The 14,877-nt window shown below is 40.4% G+C and overlaps 1 protein-coding gene across 1 annotated transcript in view; it reads left to right on the forward strand.

The window, feature by feature from the left end:
• The window catches only part of WDFY2 (WD repeat and FYVE domain containing 2), a 66,447-nt gene that overhangs the window by 30,886 nt on the left and 20,684 nt on the right, over positions 1 to 14,877 (forward strand). Inside the window, exons 3-4 of the mRNA XM_009642614.2 lie at positions 4,480 to 4,547; positions 9,679 to 9,752. Of these exons, the coding sequence (XP_009640909.2) occupies positions 4,480 to 4,547; positions 9,679 to 9,752 (142 nt within the window). The remainder of the gene's footprint in view (positions 1 to 4,479; positions 4,548 to 9,678; positions 9,753 to 14,877) is intronic.

Consider the following 14,877-nt stretch of genomic DNA (forward strand, 5'->3'; position numbering starts at 1 on the left):
GCTTAGACATGTCTAATATGTCTGTACCGTATGCGACACCAGTATTTGTCTTTTCTCTTAATTTTACACAAGGCACCAAGAAGAAAAGGCAAGAGCCCTGCCTTTGAGTCAGACCCAGAGACTCAACTCTAGAGCTCCAAGCAACACCCAGTTTTCCAGCCGTGAAATGATAAGAAGCTCAGGCCAGAGTAGGGACCCAGTAGAGAATCTTGGCATCCTGCCTGGCAGCATTGTGCAGGCTTTCACAGAGCACACTGCAACCTAAATGCACAAACTAGGATTTGTATGAGCAAAATGTCTTTATCAGAAAGAAGATACCAGGGTGCGTACCACTGATTGAATAAGTTTCTGTAGATGGTGAAGCACAGAGCTGCCACGCTGAGGTGGATGTGCTGTGGTTGACTTAGGCACCTCCATGACCAGTAGGTGCTCAGGTGAAGCCTACCTCCTGCACATGTGCACAGCCTAGCAGTGCGTTTGAGACCTGCCGGTACAACCACAGCCACCTGGACTTGAGACACATGCTCTTGAGCATAACAGAGAAAAGCAATTTTTCTTTTAAAATATACATTTTTCACATCCCCTTAATATATGAAGACGTAGCCCGTCTTTTGTGTGGCAGAATTATTTCTGTATAGCCTGTTTCATATAAAAATAAATCAACTCTGCTTTGAAAAGACTAGAAGAGTATCCATCGAATTGACAGGTTCTAAAAATCTTTCCAAGCCAATTCACTGGCAACAAAATGAAGGGGCAACTTATTTCCATGGTGATGCCGAATGAATCACTCTAGAGCAGTTGAAGAATGGATCCTGACCTGGGTGGGTGCTGTGTTTAAGACCAGTAACCATGAAAACAGCAAGTATTCTGTGTGCTATATATCCATAAAAAAGCTTATTTTCCTTCATTCTTGTTATTTTCCTTTGCATTCTTTAGAAACTTCAAAAGCTCCGGGTTTCACATCTAGTGGGTAGTATTGCATTAAGCAGTATACAAAAATGTGCAGAACTGCAGCTAAAAAAAAGACACTCTCTTCCAAGAGCATTTGGCTTCTCCCAAGTTCAGTTGGTGCACTTTGTTCTTTAGCCCGAATCTACTTTGAAAAAAAGTTACCCAGAAAAGTTTATGAAATGAGGTTGTTTTTTTCTTCTTTCAATAAAATGCCTTATTTAATGCAGTGATTTCAAGAGAAGAAAATAATGAGTCATCATTTTCTGACATAAGGAAGAATTTTTACGCTTTTACATCAGATTATACATAGATATTAGAATTCCATTATAATGCTTAAAGTAACTTCTAAATGCTTGTTTTAAAGAGATGCATAGTAATCATCCTTAATTTTAAAATAGTGTACAAGATCTTTTGTTTTCCTTTACTTAAAATGATTTACTGGTGAGGTAAGTATTTCCGTAATGAGTTACACGAACTGACTTGCTGGTTATGTTCCCTTGCGCACACCTTAAAGTTAGATAACATCCTCTCATGCTCTTTTTATTCTTAGAATGCTTTGTTTCTCATTTTGCATGAATTAGTCATTGAATGGAAATATATTTGACTACATAATGAAATGAGCATACTATGTGCCTACAGAAGAGGCCTACACTAGTGAAAGTAGTTTCAGTCTTAACTAGGAACCTCCACCAGGTTTGGGGTTTTGTTTTGGTTATTTTTTTTTAAATGTAAGCAGAAAGTGGTTTTGTTTCAGTATTGTTCAGCTAACAGTCTTAACACTGATATAACTGTCAAATTAATTAGTAAGTCTGTAGTGGGTATAGTTCAAAAAATCAACAGAAACAACCCAAAGCATCCAAATTATTGCCATTTTTGCAAATAAAATTGATTTTTATTTCCTCTAGCTTTTGAAAAATCTTTTATTGTACATAGTCCTTTTTTTAACAAGCTCAATAATCTGCACTATGTTGCACTGGATTTATTTATAGTAGGGCCAGCAGTGACAAGACAAGGGGTAATGGTTTTAAACTAAACCAGGGTAGGTTTAGACTAGATATAAGGAAGAAATTCTTTACAATGAGGGTGGTGAAACACTGGCACAGGTTGCCCAGAGAGGTGGTGGAGGCCCCATCCCTGGAAACATTCAAGGCCAGGTTGGATGGGGCTCTGAGCAGCCTGATCTAGTTAGCGGTGTCCCTGCTCCTGCGGGGGGGTTGGACTAGATGACCTCTAGGGGTCCCTTCCAACCCAAAACATTCTATGATTCTATTTGCCAGAACCTTAAAGTGGAAAGGAGAGGGAACCTTGTCGGAGCCTGGGAGTATTGAAACCAGTAGCACTGAATGAATGGGTTGGGGTGGTCAAGAAAGACAAGTCTCTCACAGGATATTGGTGCACCTCCTCAGGGCTGTTTCATATTGAGTTATTTCAACTCCCATTACTTTTTTCTGCACACTCATTCATTCTGATGATAACTTCAGTTGTTGAGGATAAACACATTAGTAAGAGCTCTCCTGTCTGGGAAACAGAGGGGCTGATCTGCTTCCAGAATTACAGTGACCACCTTCTTAGCAAAAGTGGACCCCTGTGGGTGGACCCAAAGGTTTTGGACCCTGTCCCAAATCTGGTGTATGGCCCCGTGGCTGTGTGCCTCTTTCCAGAGCTGTGTGCTGATGTCTGGACACAGAGCGCTGCTCTGACAACAGCTACGGTTAGCTACAGCGAGACGTGACAGAAGGATTTGGCCCTATCGGTATTGACAGTGTGATAACGTTGTTATCAGCTGATGGATTGTCCCTGAAAAAGTATTGGTGGTTTTGCTTCAGATCTGCTGAAGAGCTGCTGATGCATTTGTTGCAAAAAGGCTGTTAGACTTCGGCTATAATTATACTGAATTTTGTATGTGTTGAGTAATTCATGAGAGCTTTCTAACCATGGGACTTGCTGACCCAGTGAAATACTAGTTTTTAGAGCCACATGCTCTGTCAAAGTGTATGCCCGAGACATTTTAAAAATGATGCAGCTTGTGTAGTGCCCAGATACGCAGGTGTCTGAATTATTTGCTGAAAAATGAGTTTGGATGCAGGGCAGGATGAGCAGAAACCTGGTTTTGGATATATACAATCCAGGAACACACAGTGGTGCAGCCCTTAGCTTGAAGTTTGCAGGATAGATACCTAGTTCCTGAATTGCTTTTTTGTATTGCATGGCTTCTCTGTTCAGACTTGATTTGTGTATGTAATGTCTTAGATCAATTTATATTATATTATATTAACTTACTGCTCTAAATATTTACTGGCTGAAAAGGGCTGAAATCTGCTTTTCCATGAAAAAAAGATTATGTAATCTTCTCCATAAGCTATACTTCCACATGTTTCATGAACTGGAAGGAGCCATTCTTCCTTGTTTTTTTTCCTTAATACTATCAAGTGCAAGTTACAGATTTGCTACAGGAAAATAAGGCTTATGTTTAACAATAGCTTTTTAGATCCCTCTTGTACCTACTATTGCATACTAACTTTGGTGAAAAAGACTAAATAGAAGTGGGTGATGGCTTCAAATCTGTTGTGCTGCACTAATGCAATGTTCTCTTGGATAACTACATTTTCTAGGGAAGGTTAGTAATACATTTGGTGTAAATTAGTGGTTGGACTTGATGATCTTAAAGGTCTTTTCCAACCTAAATGATTCTATGATTCTATGAAATCAGTAATGCATGGAATACAGTATTACACGGAGAATTTACTAGTTAAAATCTGAGATGATAAGGACTTGAGGAACAGTAAGGCAGGTAACGGTTGGCTGTAATTGAGATGCCAGTGAGCTATGCAGGAATAAACAGGACATTACTGGTTGCCTGTTACTGGGCATGTTTTGATGAAATTAGCTGATGAACTAAAGTTAAGAGAGAGCTTCAATTAGAAAGAGGCTTCAGAGATTGGACCAAAACAAGTGGATGACACTGAGAACTGAAGTAATAACTATTTGATGACCCAGATGGTACATCAGTCCACATCCTCTGCTCAGGAAACAAGCAACAAGTGTCTCAAGTGTGTGAAAGGCGTGGACTGAGTGACAGGGAGCTGCCGTATGATATGATTATGAGAAAGCAAAAGTAATCCTGAGATACATTGGGAAGGTCTTCTAGCAGAGAGGAAAGCACTGATGTATTTGCAGAGAGATCTGAAGCACTGTGTGGTTCTAGGTGCCTCTGTTTGAGGACAGCAACTCCTTGGGAAAGGCAAAGAACAAAAAGCCATAGCAGTTTCCAAATACTGTTGTGATATGTTCAGCTGAGATGTTGAGTACTACATGGAACCAAGGAATGGGCTACCCTCATCACCTTAGAGAGGTTAATCTGAGGTTGATGTATCAGGCTACTGTAGGAGTTTGCATGTTTATCTTCCCCCTCAGCAAAATAATTTAATTTTGAAGAAGGTCTTGTGCATTCATTGCCACCACTTTGTTTTCATTCGTGGTTACTTTTTCATTCTTCCTCACATGTGTGTTGTGGTTTTTCTTTTGTAGAACAGTTCGTGTCTGGCTGAAGAGAGACAGTGGGCAGTACTGGCCCAGCATATACCATGCAATGCCATGTAAGTATAAGGAGATGTTCACTATCTACTGTGTGTTTGAAAAATGCTTTTCTGGTTTTGATGAAGCTTCACATTTATGACTGTTTGCAAGCTTACCACTCCATATTAAATATTCTTGAACAATCCTCTTCGCTTCTGTGAAGCTTTACCAAGTTGTGTGCTAATGCTTCTGAGAGGCATCAGAGATTACAGCAGCAAAAGGATACAGATATACTAGCAAGGGATGAGAATTTAATGCAAACATAGATTAAAAAAATGTGTGATCTCAAAATGTAGTCTTGCATTCTGCCACTAATGGAGTCCATAAAGCTTTGTAAGTGTCCAGTATAAATCACTCTGCCCTTCCTACTGCATGTGCTCCATCCATTAGAGTACAATGGTAAATGGTTTTATTTGATAAGAACTTAATGTCCTGCAGCAGCTAATATGATAGAGATACTAGAAGGGGAAGACAGCTCTTCCAGTGGAAAAGCAGAATAATTTTACCCCTGCAATTAAATGTGGAAAACCAATGATGGATCCCTCCAGTCTGATCTGCCGTATGTCTCCTCTCCCAAAGAAAGTGTTCACGCTTTAAAAGAAACTGCAGATCAACGTCCATTTTTCAAAGAGACAGTTGAAGAAATCACAGCCCTAGCTGTTTGTGATAACCCCTGTGGTTGAGTGCAGGAATATAACTCTGCAGGTCGCCAGCAGCAGGGGTATGCTGATGCTCCGCAATCAGTTTCAGATGTGCTGGGTTAGCCTGTCTTCGGAAAGCTTATAAAGCTGACCTTAAATCCACAGACTGGGGAGCATTTATCAAGTCTCATCGAGGTATTCTTACTGTCTGGAGAAAGAATTATTTTAAGCTAAGATAGCTTGATTTGGAAGAGACATCTGTCTCCATGATACGTACAATATTTAAAAGATACAAGTTTTAGTACCACAACAACATCAGCTTGGGACCCTAGAGCGGCCATGGTGTTTGACTGCCTGCTCTGAGAAAGCATTCATTTGGTAGAGAGGAGGATCTTTCTTCTTCCTTTGGTGATGGACTAGCTCATAAGAAGATGTCAAGCCTCAAAAGTACTTCCTGCTCAATATTTTACACAAAAAGCTACTGGAAACCAGCTAATGATGCGGCAGTCTGTGGACCTCTGTCATGAGCACTAGCAGTGGCCTGAGTTCCCTTGACCTATCCCAAGAGTTTTGCTTTCCCCAGTCAGACTATTACGAAATGGCTATTTTAGCAATTTGGCAATGATACTTCTCTTTTTCCATGTGATGTTTTTGCATACATTTGCATTTTAAAATCTTGCTAGGTCTTCCTCTGGTCTTAGCAAGGCTGCATTATTGCCAGTAATAACAGCTTCACTGGAAACGATGGAGTAGATCCAGATCCACTGAAAGGGGACTATTTTAAAGCTCCTTCATAAATTTGGATACCTGACACTGCTCCTTCACTTAAAAGGCTGGTAAGCTTTTGAGCCATGAGATACTAAAATTATGCTGTGTTATTCACCAATTTCAAGAGCGATCAGGTATAATTAACAACTGGAGCAATGCCGACTACATTGTTGCCAGCCACGGCTTTAAGCTTGGAAATCATAGGAAGGGCTCTGAGTCAGCATCTGCACAAGTCTGCCCTTGACTGGAAATGATCGTTTTGCCTGTTTCTGTGTGGATGACCTTTTTGGTAGTCCTCTGCTTTTAGGTTCATGTTGGTTTTTGCTGTCTAGAGAACAACAACTGCCCAGAGGTTCTCTGTGTAAAAATGTAGTAGGCATGATGGTGCCTTTGTGCTGCTTAGCAAGCTGTGAGTGGTGGTCCCACTTATACATACTTGTGACTTTGGTTATGGTGCTGCATGACACACACCCTTTTATGATTTGGTATCAGGTAGCTGTAGTAACTGAGTTTGCATCCTGGGCACTCTGGGACATGAAGAGTTGGGCTGAGTCAGCCATGTGATTTGGTCAAGCTCCACACCCAAATGGGGCCATCAGTGCATTCTGAACATGAAACCCATTAAATATCTGGGAAAAAGATCAAGCTCATAGATCCCATCAGAGTAGGGACGCTTGCTGCTGTTTAGAGGTGGGATTCCCCCAATTACAAAGTTTTATGCCCTACCTCTGGGTGTTTCTGTGGTTGGGAAATTCTGGAAAACATGGTGGCCACATTTTTGATTATTTCCGCTAGCCCATGAGAAAGAAAGAGGTGTGGGTATTTTACACACCATTATATCATCAGTAAGGCAAACTAGGTAAGATGGAAACCTGGCTAATACATCTCCTTCATGCCAGTGTTGTCTCAACAACTGCATTAACAACAGATGAGCAGGTTAACCCTTTTCATGTGTAAATGTGTACCCTTGGTTACACACATGCAACACAAATTATGCATGTGTAACCATGGTTAGATGTGTGACTTCTGGGCAGTGTCTGTACAGGAGAAAAGAAAAAACTTAGTAGACACAGACTTATGAATTGGAAAGGAATTGTAGTCAAGAGAAATAAGCTTTGCAAAAAAAAAAAAGCCCCCACCAACCAAACAAAAACCTCTCACAGATGTGGAACGGAGTAAAGGGTTTATTGTAGCGAGGAGCAGTGAAGTATCCAGTCTTTGAGGCAGATAATACAATTTCTGTCTTATGATGGTTTTCATAGCTAACACTTTCCTTTGAACAGGAGGGTAAAAAAACTGCAAAGCCAAACATGCTCCTTCAGTCTTAAACTATGCCACTTTTAGGTACTTCAAAGAGGGGTCCCTGAAACTGCAGGTACAAAGTTTGTATTTCTCTTCCACTTCTGTCAGCCTCTAATAGAGGTGACACGCTGTTGAGAGCATGAAGTATGTAATTGGGCTTTTCCTCCATAATTCATTTTCCAAAGGCTAAAATCAGTGTGTATTTGCCCTGTATTTAACATAAAGACTACAGCCAGACTTCTGCATGAGTAGTATCCTGCCTGTCCTCTCTGTTAGTTCAGATCAATCTTTTTCCAGTCTGAAATCCAAATCATAGCTAGGTACTGAAGTAGAGGGCCTTCGGCGTGCTGTTATTTTTCCTGGCTATTATTTTGAAAGGATCTTAAACATCTTGGAAGCTTAGGGTTTGAGGGTTTTTTTTCTTTTTTCTTTTTTCTTTTTTTCTCCCCCCCTTCTTAATGTGCCTAAGTACTTAAGTATCTGAACGTCATCTTATTTTCACTAAAGCATAAGCTGCTGCAGCCTTGTTACAACTGGCATCACTTTAACTACATTAGTGTAGCTAGCATGGACATAATCTTCGTGCTGACATAATGATTGTTCCAAGCACATGTGTTATTGAAGAATTCCCTTAGGAAAATGATTATAGCAAAGTAAGTATCTCTACACTGCTATGACTGTGTACACACAGGTCTGGAATTTAGAAGTGACTTTTTTGTAATTGGTCCGTGTCAAGCAGTTGCTTGCACCTTTTGTGTCTGAAGTGTTTCAGGCTGTTTGGGAAAAGCATACTTCAAATAGCTAATTTACCTGAGACTTTTTCTCTGCAAGCTGCTTATTGCCTTCAGAATTACTAGTAGCTCTTTCAGTGTATGCACGGTGTCTAGCATGTGAAAGCTGCTATGTAGAATAAGCCCATTCTGGCATTAAGTGCCTTTAAAAGGATTTGATGTTTGTTCTGCTTCGAATTGCTTTTTTTTTCCTGTCCGTTTTTCCTACAACTGTCTCATTCTGCTATAGCCCTAGAAGGCTCAGTGTGATAGTAATGAACCACCATCTGAAGGCATGATTCGAGTTTGCCTTTTCTGAGGGAGATGTATAGGAAGGAGCAATTTTGTCACTGTTAGTAGCCCTAATTTAAGTGTTTCCCTTCTGGCAGTTTCCTTGAACTGAAGCCTTTTTTTTGATTTAATTCAGTCAACTCTTCCAGGAAAGAAATAAATTGAGGTGCCTGCCTGAATGTGGGCTTTCTGCTTGCTGTTGGTTGTCCATCAGGAAATATTTCAACAGGGAGTCAATACTGAAGGTAGAACAAGTTTTGTTAAACAGTTAACATAGACTATCCTCCTCTTCAGATAGCTTTGCTGCCAACTAAACTATCGAGGAAGATTTGCTGAGCTATGGACTGTTTAATCCTAGGTGAGGCATTACGCAAATTGAGAATATACCAGATATTCAGTACTGCAAGCTTGTTAGTAACAAAAACACTGTGAGCAATCACAATGGAGAGTAGAAATCAATATGGTTTACAAAACACTCTTATCATTATTGAAGGAGCAAGAATGCCTGCCCCTAGCTGCGGTTAGCAACTGCTGCTGAAAAATGATTCCTGAAGGTTTCTGTTGGGGCAGCAGGACTCCCAGCTGCATGCGGCTGGGTTGAGCAGTAAAAACGATCCCTGCCTTCTGAATGCAACTTCACAGTTTATCTATTAAACCAAGCATAGCTTTAGAATTCTTGCAAGAGAATTCTGGTTTTACCCTTGTTATGAACCCTGCCAGATCCTTGAGGGAGTATAGTATGAGTGGCTTGTGTGCAATTTAGGAGTATATCCTGATGTTTATTAGAGTAATATTGATATAATAACAGAATGGCTAGTTTTCAATATAGTCTTTTATTTTGTCCATAGCATGTGATACTGGCATAGCATTGTCTGTGGTAAAACTAGAGCAAGCAGCAGTTGGACTCAGTCCTTAATATTGGCTGATATGTTGATTCCTACAGGTTAACTTTCTTACTGCAGGTATAGGATGTAAGCCTCTGACATAATACAGTGTTTTCTTTTATTGTCAGTAAAGTTTAGGCAAATGTAAAAACCTAAATTATTCAGCTAAGTAATCTCTCAGATTTATACTGAAATGTCAGGTGCCTCTTATATCAAAACACCACTACTGTTCTTGTATGACATGCCTGTTTTCAGATAACTAGTAAGAAAAAATGAAAGAGCTGGAGCAAGAAATAGCCATTGTTCCATTTCCTAATAGGATAGGCTTGAATGAGTTGCAAGAACAGGGTCTTTTTTTTAATGCTTGACTATTGGAAGGGGCAAAATGCTGTACGGCAGCATGAAGCATGTTAGCTACGTTTAAGGCTTTCCAGAACTTCAAGAAAATGAGATTCGCAGTTTTGTTAACTTCATCAACATGTTCATTTTTTTCAGCTCCATGTTCATGCATGTCTTTTAACCCGGAAACCAGAAGGCTGTCCATAGGTCTAGACAATGGTACAATCTCAGTAAGTACATCCAAAGATTTCTAGTTGAAATGCTTCCCTTTTGAGAAGTATATGTGTGATGTTGTGGTGAGGATATTTTTGCTAGTGTTTGGGAGAGAGACTTTTTATTGCTAGTGGAACTGAAGCTGTAGTGTAGAAAATGGCAGATTATTACAAATTTCATTCCAACTGCCACAAAGAGATTGAATGGGGTTTACAGGATTTATTAGGCAACTCTACAAACTGTCTTAATTTGCATATCTCTTAAAAAATAACAACGCAGAAAAACAGCTGTTGTTTTATTAAATTTGAGTGCCTTGTTAATCATACCATACCAAAGTTTTCTGAAAGCAACAATTAAGAGGGGAAAAATCATCTTCTGAGAGGCAGAAGGTGGATTTCTGCTCCATATCTAGCTGCTTTTCCAAACTTCAGGGTTCAGATTTTGTTTTCCTCTCACTTCCTTCAGAGCAGTTGCTCCTAACTGGCAGTGCTGTTGCTGAAAGATTTGGTTCTTTAACATCTAAGGGAGATCTGTGTGCATGGAAAGGAAACAGGGTATTAAAACAAGAGTCTGTCTTTTAGATGTAGGACAGAGGGTAGCAGTTGACCTTATTCATTGGGGTTTTTTGTGGAATGATGAGTAAAGAGCTGTATCACTTTGTGGGAGTGTCATGGGTCAGAGAGGTATTTTTCACTTATGCCTCATCAATATATCCTCTTCCAGTTTAAGATCATTTTACCATCATTTCAGATTTTTACTGCTGTTGTCTCTGCCTTTTGGGCTTTATAACTGAATGAGTGTTTGCAGGTTGACATAAGGGCAGCTGTCTGCACAAAAGCCAGGATGGTATTTAGGAAATTTTTGTAAACTGTATGGATTTTGATTATAAGCCTGGCACCTCAGAAATGTGTATGGTGCATTTTAAGAAGGTTGGGCAGCAATGCTATTGTCGAAGAAAGATGTTCCAGCAAAGCCACCATGAGGTGAGCTTGTATGGCCACCTTTCCTTGTGAAACAGTGTGACAATTTTCACTTCTACAAAGATGAAGAGATTATTTTCAAGCTTTTGTACCTTTTCAACGTGACAGCTGCACATTTTGCAACACAGTAGACCATTCTCTTGAGCAAAAGAATGTCTAGCATCTTGCCTGAAGAGCAGTGGTACCTAAAGTAAAAAAAAAAAAAAAAAAGTTTCAATGATCTTTTTCTTATACTTTTCTTATAAAAAAAAAAGGAAAACCTTTTTTGAGAAGAAATGGCACTTCTCTAACTTTATGTCTTAGAGACTGCCTGAGGTCCCTTTTGGAAGCCAAAAGACCTTATCATGGTCATGAATTCCTTGCTCTGAAGTGGAGAGAAAACATACTTTAATGGGTGCAAGTCTCTCAAGATACCACAACAAGAAGAAACAGAGGAAAAGTCTATTACTTGCAGTAGCCAGGAGACTTCCACAGCCAAGATGACTCCTCACCTAATTTCATCCATCTGAAAGTTAGCTTCCTAGATGTAGTTAACCATTGGGTTCTACAGCCAGTGAAGTCTTTGGAGATACCCATGTTACTTACCCTAGAAACTGGTTTAGAATGGCACAAATCTCCCCATTTCTGGGGAGATTAAAATGAGGGACTTAGTTTTTAGGTATCTGAGGCTGAATTAAATTGATCTTTTTTGCTGACCGTGCTTGTTTCTAGGTGAAGCTGTTACACACTTTGAGCAGGGCCACAATGGCAACAGGGCACCAGAATAACCCCTTCAGAAGTCTTCCTTGGGGATGGTACTTATTAAGATAGATTCATCTTCCACATCATTTGATCTTGCAGATGTCTACGGGTTTGGCCATAAACAGCACTTTGAATACCTGAGACTGAGTCAGGCTCTACCTGCTGATGTGCACCCTTCCCCTCTGCCACTGTGGGAAGTTTACTATTTTTTCCTTCAAGAAAACTACATGATAGTTTCTGTCCTCTCCCAGTTTTTGTACTTTACAAAGTGAAAACACTGTAATAATTTTATAGAGCTTTCTTTGTAACAGACATAGATGTAGGGTCTGACAGTAGATTTAAGAGTCTTCATTCCCTTCCATTTCTGAAGTGGGTTTGTTGTTCTCTGGAAGACATGGTGAGAGTGCTGTTGGTCACTTGTGTTAACAGGACAAAGTCAAGCCTTTAAGGAGATCTGCAATGTGCTGTCAAAATGGTATCATCTATCAGAGTATAAACTTATAAATTCCCTGAGGTGGGAACTACGTTGTGAATGGGTAACACATAACTAATATGTAAAGATTATTAACTCTCAGAAATGGATTCAGTTGTCTAAGCAGAGGTCTCTAGTGCTATTTTGGGATACATCAGTTGGCATCCACCTGCAGCTGTGGAAAGACATGGGTCTTCCTTAAACCTTGGGCCATGTCAGCCAGCCCCATGGCCAAGGACTCCGAAATTGCACACACCTGAGTATGGGTTTTGATTGCCTTAGCAAGAATAATTTTAAATAAGATGCTGATATTCCGGGGTGAGGATTTACAGAGGTCTTAGGCTCAAGAGAAGTTTGTGGTGGATGTATATGTTTCAGTGCAAGGGAAGTGTGCCCAATGAAGGTATAGCTGAGTCTTTGTATAGTTGAGTCTTTGTACAACAGTGAGCACTGGATTGGACAGTCTTTTCAGCTGCTCAGGACTTCTCCTTTCTGCTTTATGAAGGCTTTCATGGTACCAAGTCACTGTTGTAATAATAAGCTTACCTGAAATGGCCAAGACTGATCACTAACGTTTCCAGTATGGCAAAGAGGTAGTAAAGTAGCTCCACAAAAACCTCTGAAGAGCAAAGAGCGATCTTGCAAAAAAAAAAAAAGAAGAAATACTTTTAATCCCTGCAAGGAGGGGTTTTGGTTTTGCCATCTTGAGCACTCTGATATATCCCAGCCCCTCCTGTGCAAAAGGGCTCGCACAGGACTTCGAAATATTTCTCTGTTCTGTTAACAAGCACCGACTGAGCTGTGTGGGTGACCCCAGCCGTTCTAGCTCATTAAGAAGAGCCAAAAAGCTGCCTAACGAGAACTGAGTGTCAGCAGATCTGAGAGGAGCAAAACATCTCTGTATGGAAGGATTAAAAAAACCAGTTTCTGCTGGTACAATGTTAAAGAGATGTAGTCGGTGTTTTTGTAGTGCACGTGACAGAATGTATGTGCAATAGGGCATGAATTTTGTGAGCAAGGTGCCCTGTGCTAAAATACCTGTCTATTGATGCAACTAATACATTTGGCCTTGAGAGGGAGAGGGAAATGAGTGCAGTGGAAGAATATGTGATAGCATAAAGGGGAGCAGGGAGAAAAAGACCTGGAGGAAGATTAGAAAATGCAAACCAAGAAAATGCATTGCAAATCATCATATGCTTTCAACGGAGAAAATGAGAAGCAAGATGTCTTCAAAGGGAAAAAAAAAAGAAGAAAAAATTATATCGAGCATTCAGGTTGATGGAACGGTGTTTATTTTGTACTGTGTTTGTTTATCTCTTTGGATTGGAGCAGTGTATTAATAGTACATAGCTGTGGTTAGTATTAAAGCACACAGAGCTAATCAATACTTGGGTAAACCTTACAAGCTGCAGTTGTGTTTGACTCTCTGTATTACAATGGAGGGACTCAAAAGCCTTTTCAGTCTTCCACCGAAACTGTGGAACTGCTCAGATCACAGAACAGAATGACCACATCAAATTTGTCAAGGGAAAAATGCAAAGAAAAATAAGAGTGCAAACCACACTCTTCATCCCACCTGAAGTCACCAGCATCTGTGTGCCACCACAGTGAAAGTTGGGGTCAGTACCAGGACAGCCAAATCAGTGGAAAAGCAGACATATTCTCCCACCATGTGTTGCAGCAATTGAAGCCGTTTCCCTTTAGGTAACGACAGCAGAAAGTTAGCATTCATAGCAAAGGGTCTTGCTTCAAGTAGGCTTTGTAGTAAAGCATTTCATGTGATGGTTTAGCGTTCTTCAGGCAGTGGTTAATGAAAACCACTTCCCCTGTAAGTAGCTAGGGAGGTATAGCAGATTTTTAACGTTCTGTGGTTTGTAGAGTTAAGGTGACCCTGCTATAGAAATCCAGCTTAATTGATTTGTTACTGCTGTTTAAATAGCACTCCCCACTGCAGTCCTCAGCTGCCAGGGGAAAGCTAATGGGGGGAGGAGCAGATTAAGGGAAGGAAGATAAAGTAGAGCTATTCAAGAGAACATATTTATAACTACCTTATGAGCAGAAACCTAGAAACAGCAAAATACATAGCTGCCTCAGCTCACTCAGAGTTGTTTTCCTGGAAGCTGGGATCTGTAGATGTTCCACAGAAGAGTACTGTAGCCTCTCCACCTTGGTGCCAAGCAGTAGATATCATGTGTTAGGGTAATCCTGGTGCTGGAAAGCCAGGCAGATTACTTAGTGTCCCCACAGAAAATGCAGAGTGACTTTTTTTTTTTAAATTCTGCTTTGGAAACTGTGGGTAAATACCGGCTTTTTGGTGGTTAGAATGTCTTCTCATGCTTTTTTGCACTAAGCTTTTGGTTTGCCTTAAATACAGTCTGTAGGCTCCTGAAGTCCAGTCCTCTCCACCTGCATGTTGCACAGTTCTTTTGACAGTGCTTATACATGAATATTTCACAACTGTATGCTTTAAAATTTAGCTTATCTTGTGTTTATAATACTTTGCTTATTTTCACCCTATTTCCAGATTAAATAAGTTAGGTTTTACTTCTCTCCCCAGGGCAGATTAGCTCAGGGAGTTTCTATGTAGTTTGCTATAAATTATTAATATGATGTGTTTTCATACTCCTTGTTTTTTCTTTGTGTTTCTCTGAGTACATGGTACACACACATAGACAGCTGACAGCAGTTTGAAAGCTAATTCATGTGGTGGAGCCACAGAGCCTACCCTTTGCCTGGGTGTTTCTTCCAGAGAGTTTTGTTCTTGCAGGAGTTTTGTTGTGGCCACTCCAGCTCTGCTTTAAGCAACCCCTCCTCTTCAAAACAAGTGGCAGGGACACCCAGGTGCTCAGTCAGTTTAACCACATGGCATTTTTCCAGGAGCCGAGGCTGCCAGGCAGGCTCTTAGCTGCTGGTTTCATAATTTCCTCGTGCAGAAGCCGTATCGGCGGG

Source organism: Egretta garzetta, unplaced genomic scaffold, assembly GCF_000687185.1.
Source record: "Egretta garzetta isolate BGI_Z169 unplaced genomic scaffold, ASM68718v1 scaffold377, whole genome shotgun sequence".
Lineage (NCBI taxonomy): Eukaryota > Metazoa > Chordata > Aves > Pelecaniformes > Ardeidae > Egretta > Egretta garzetta.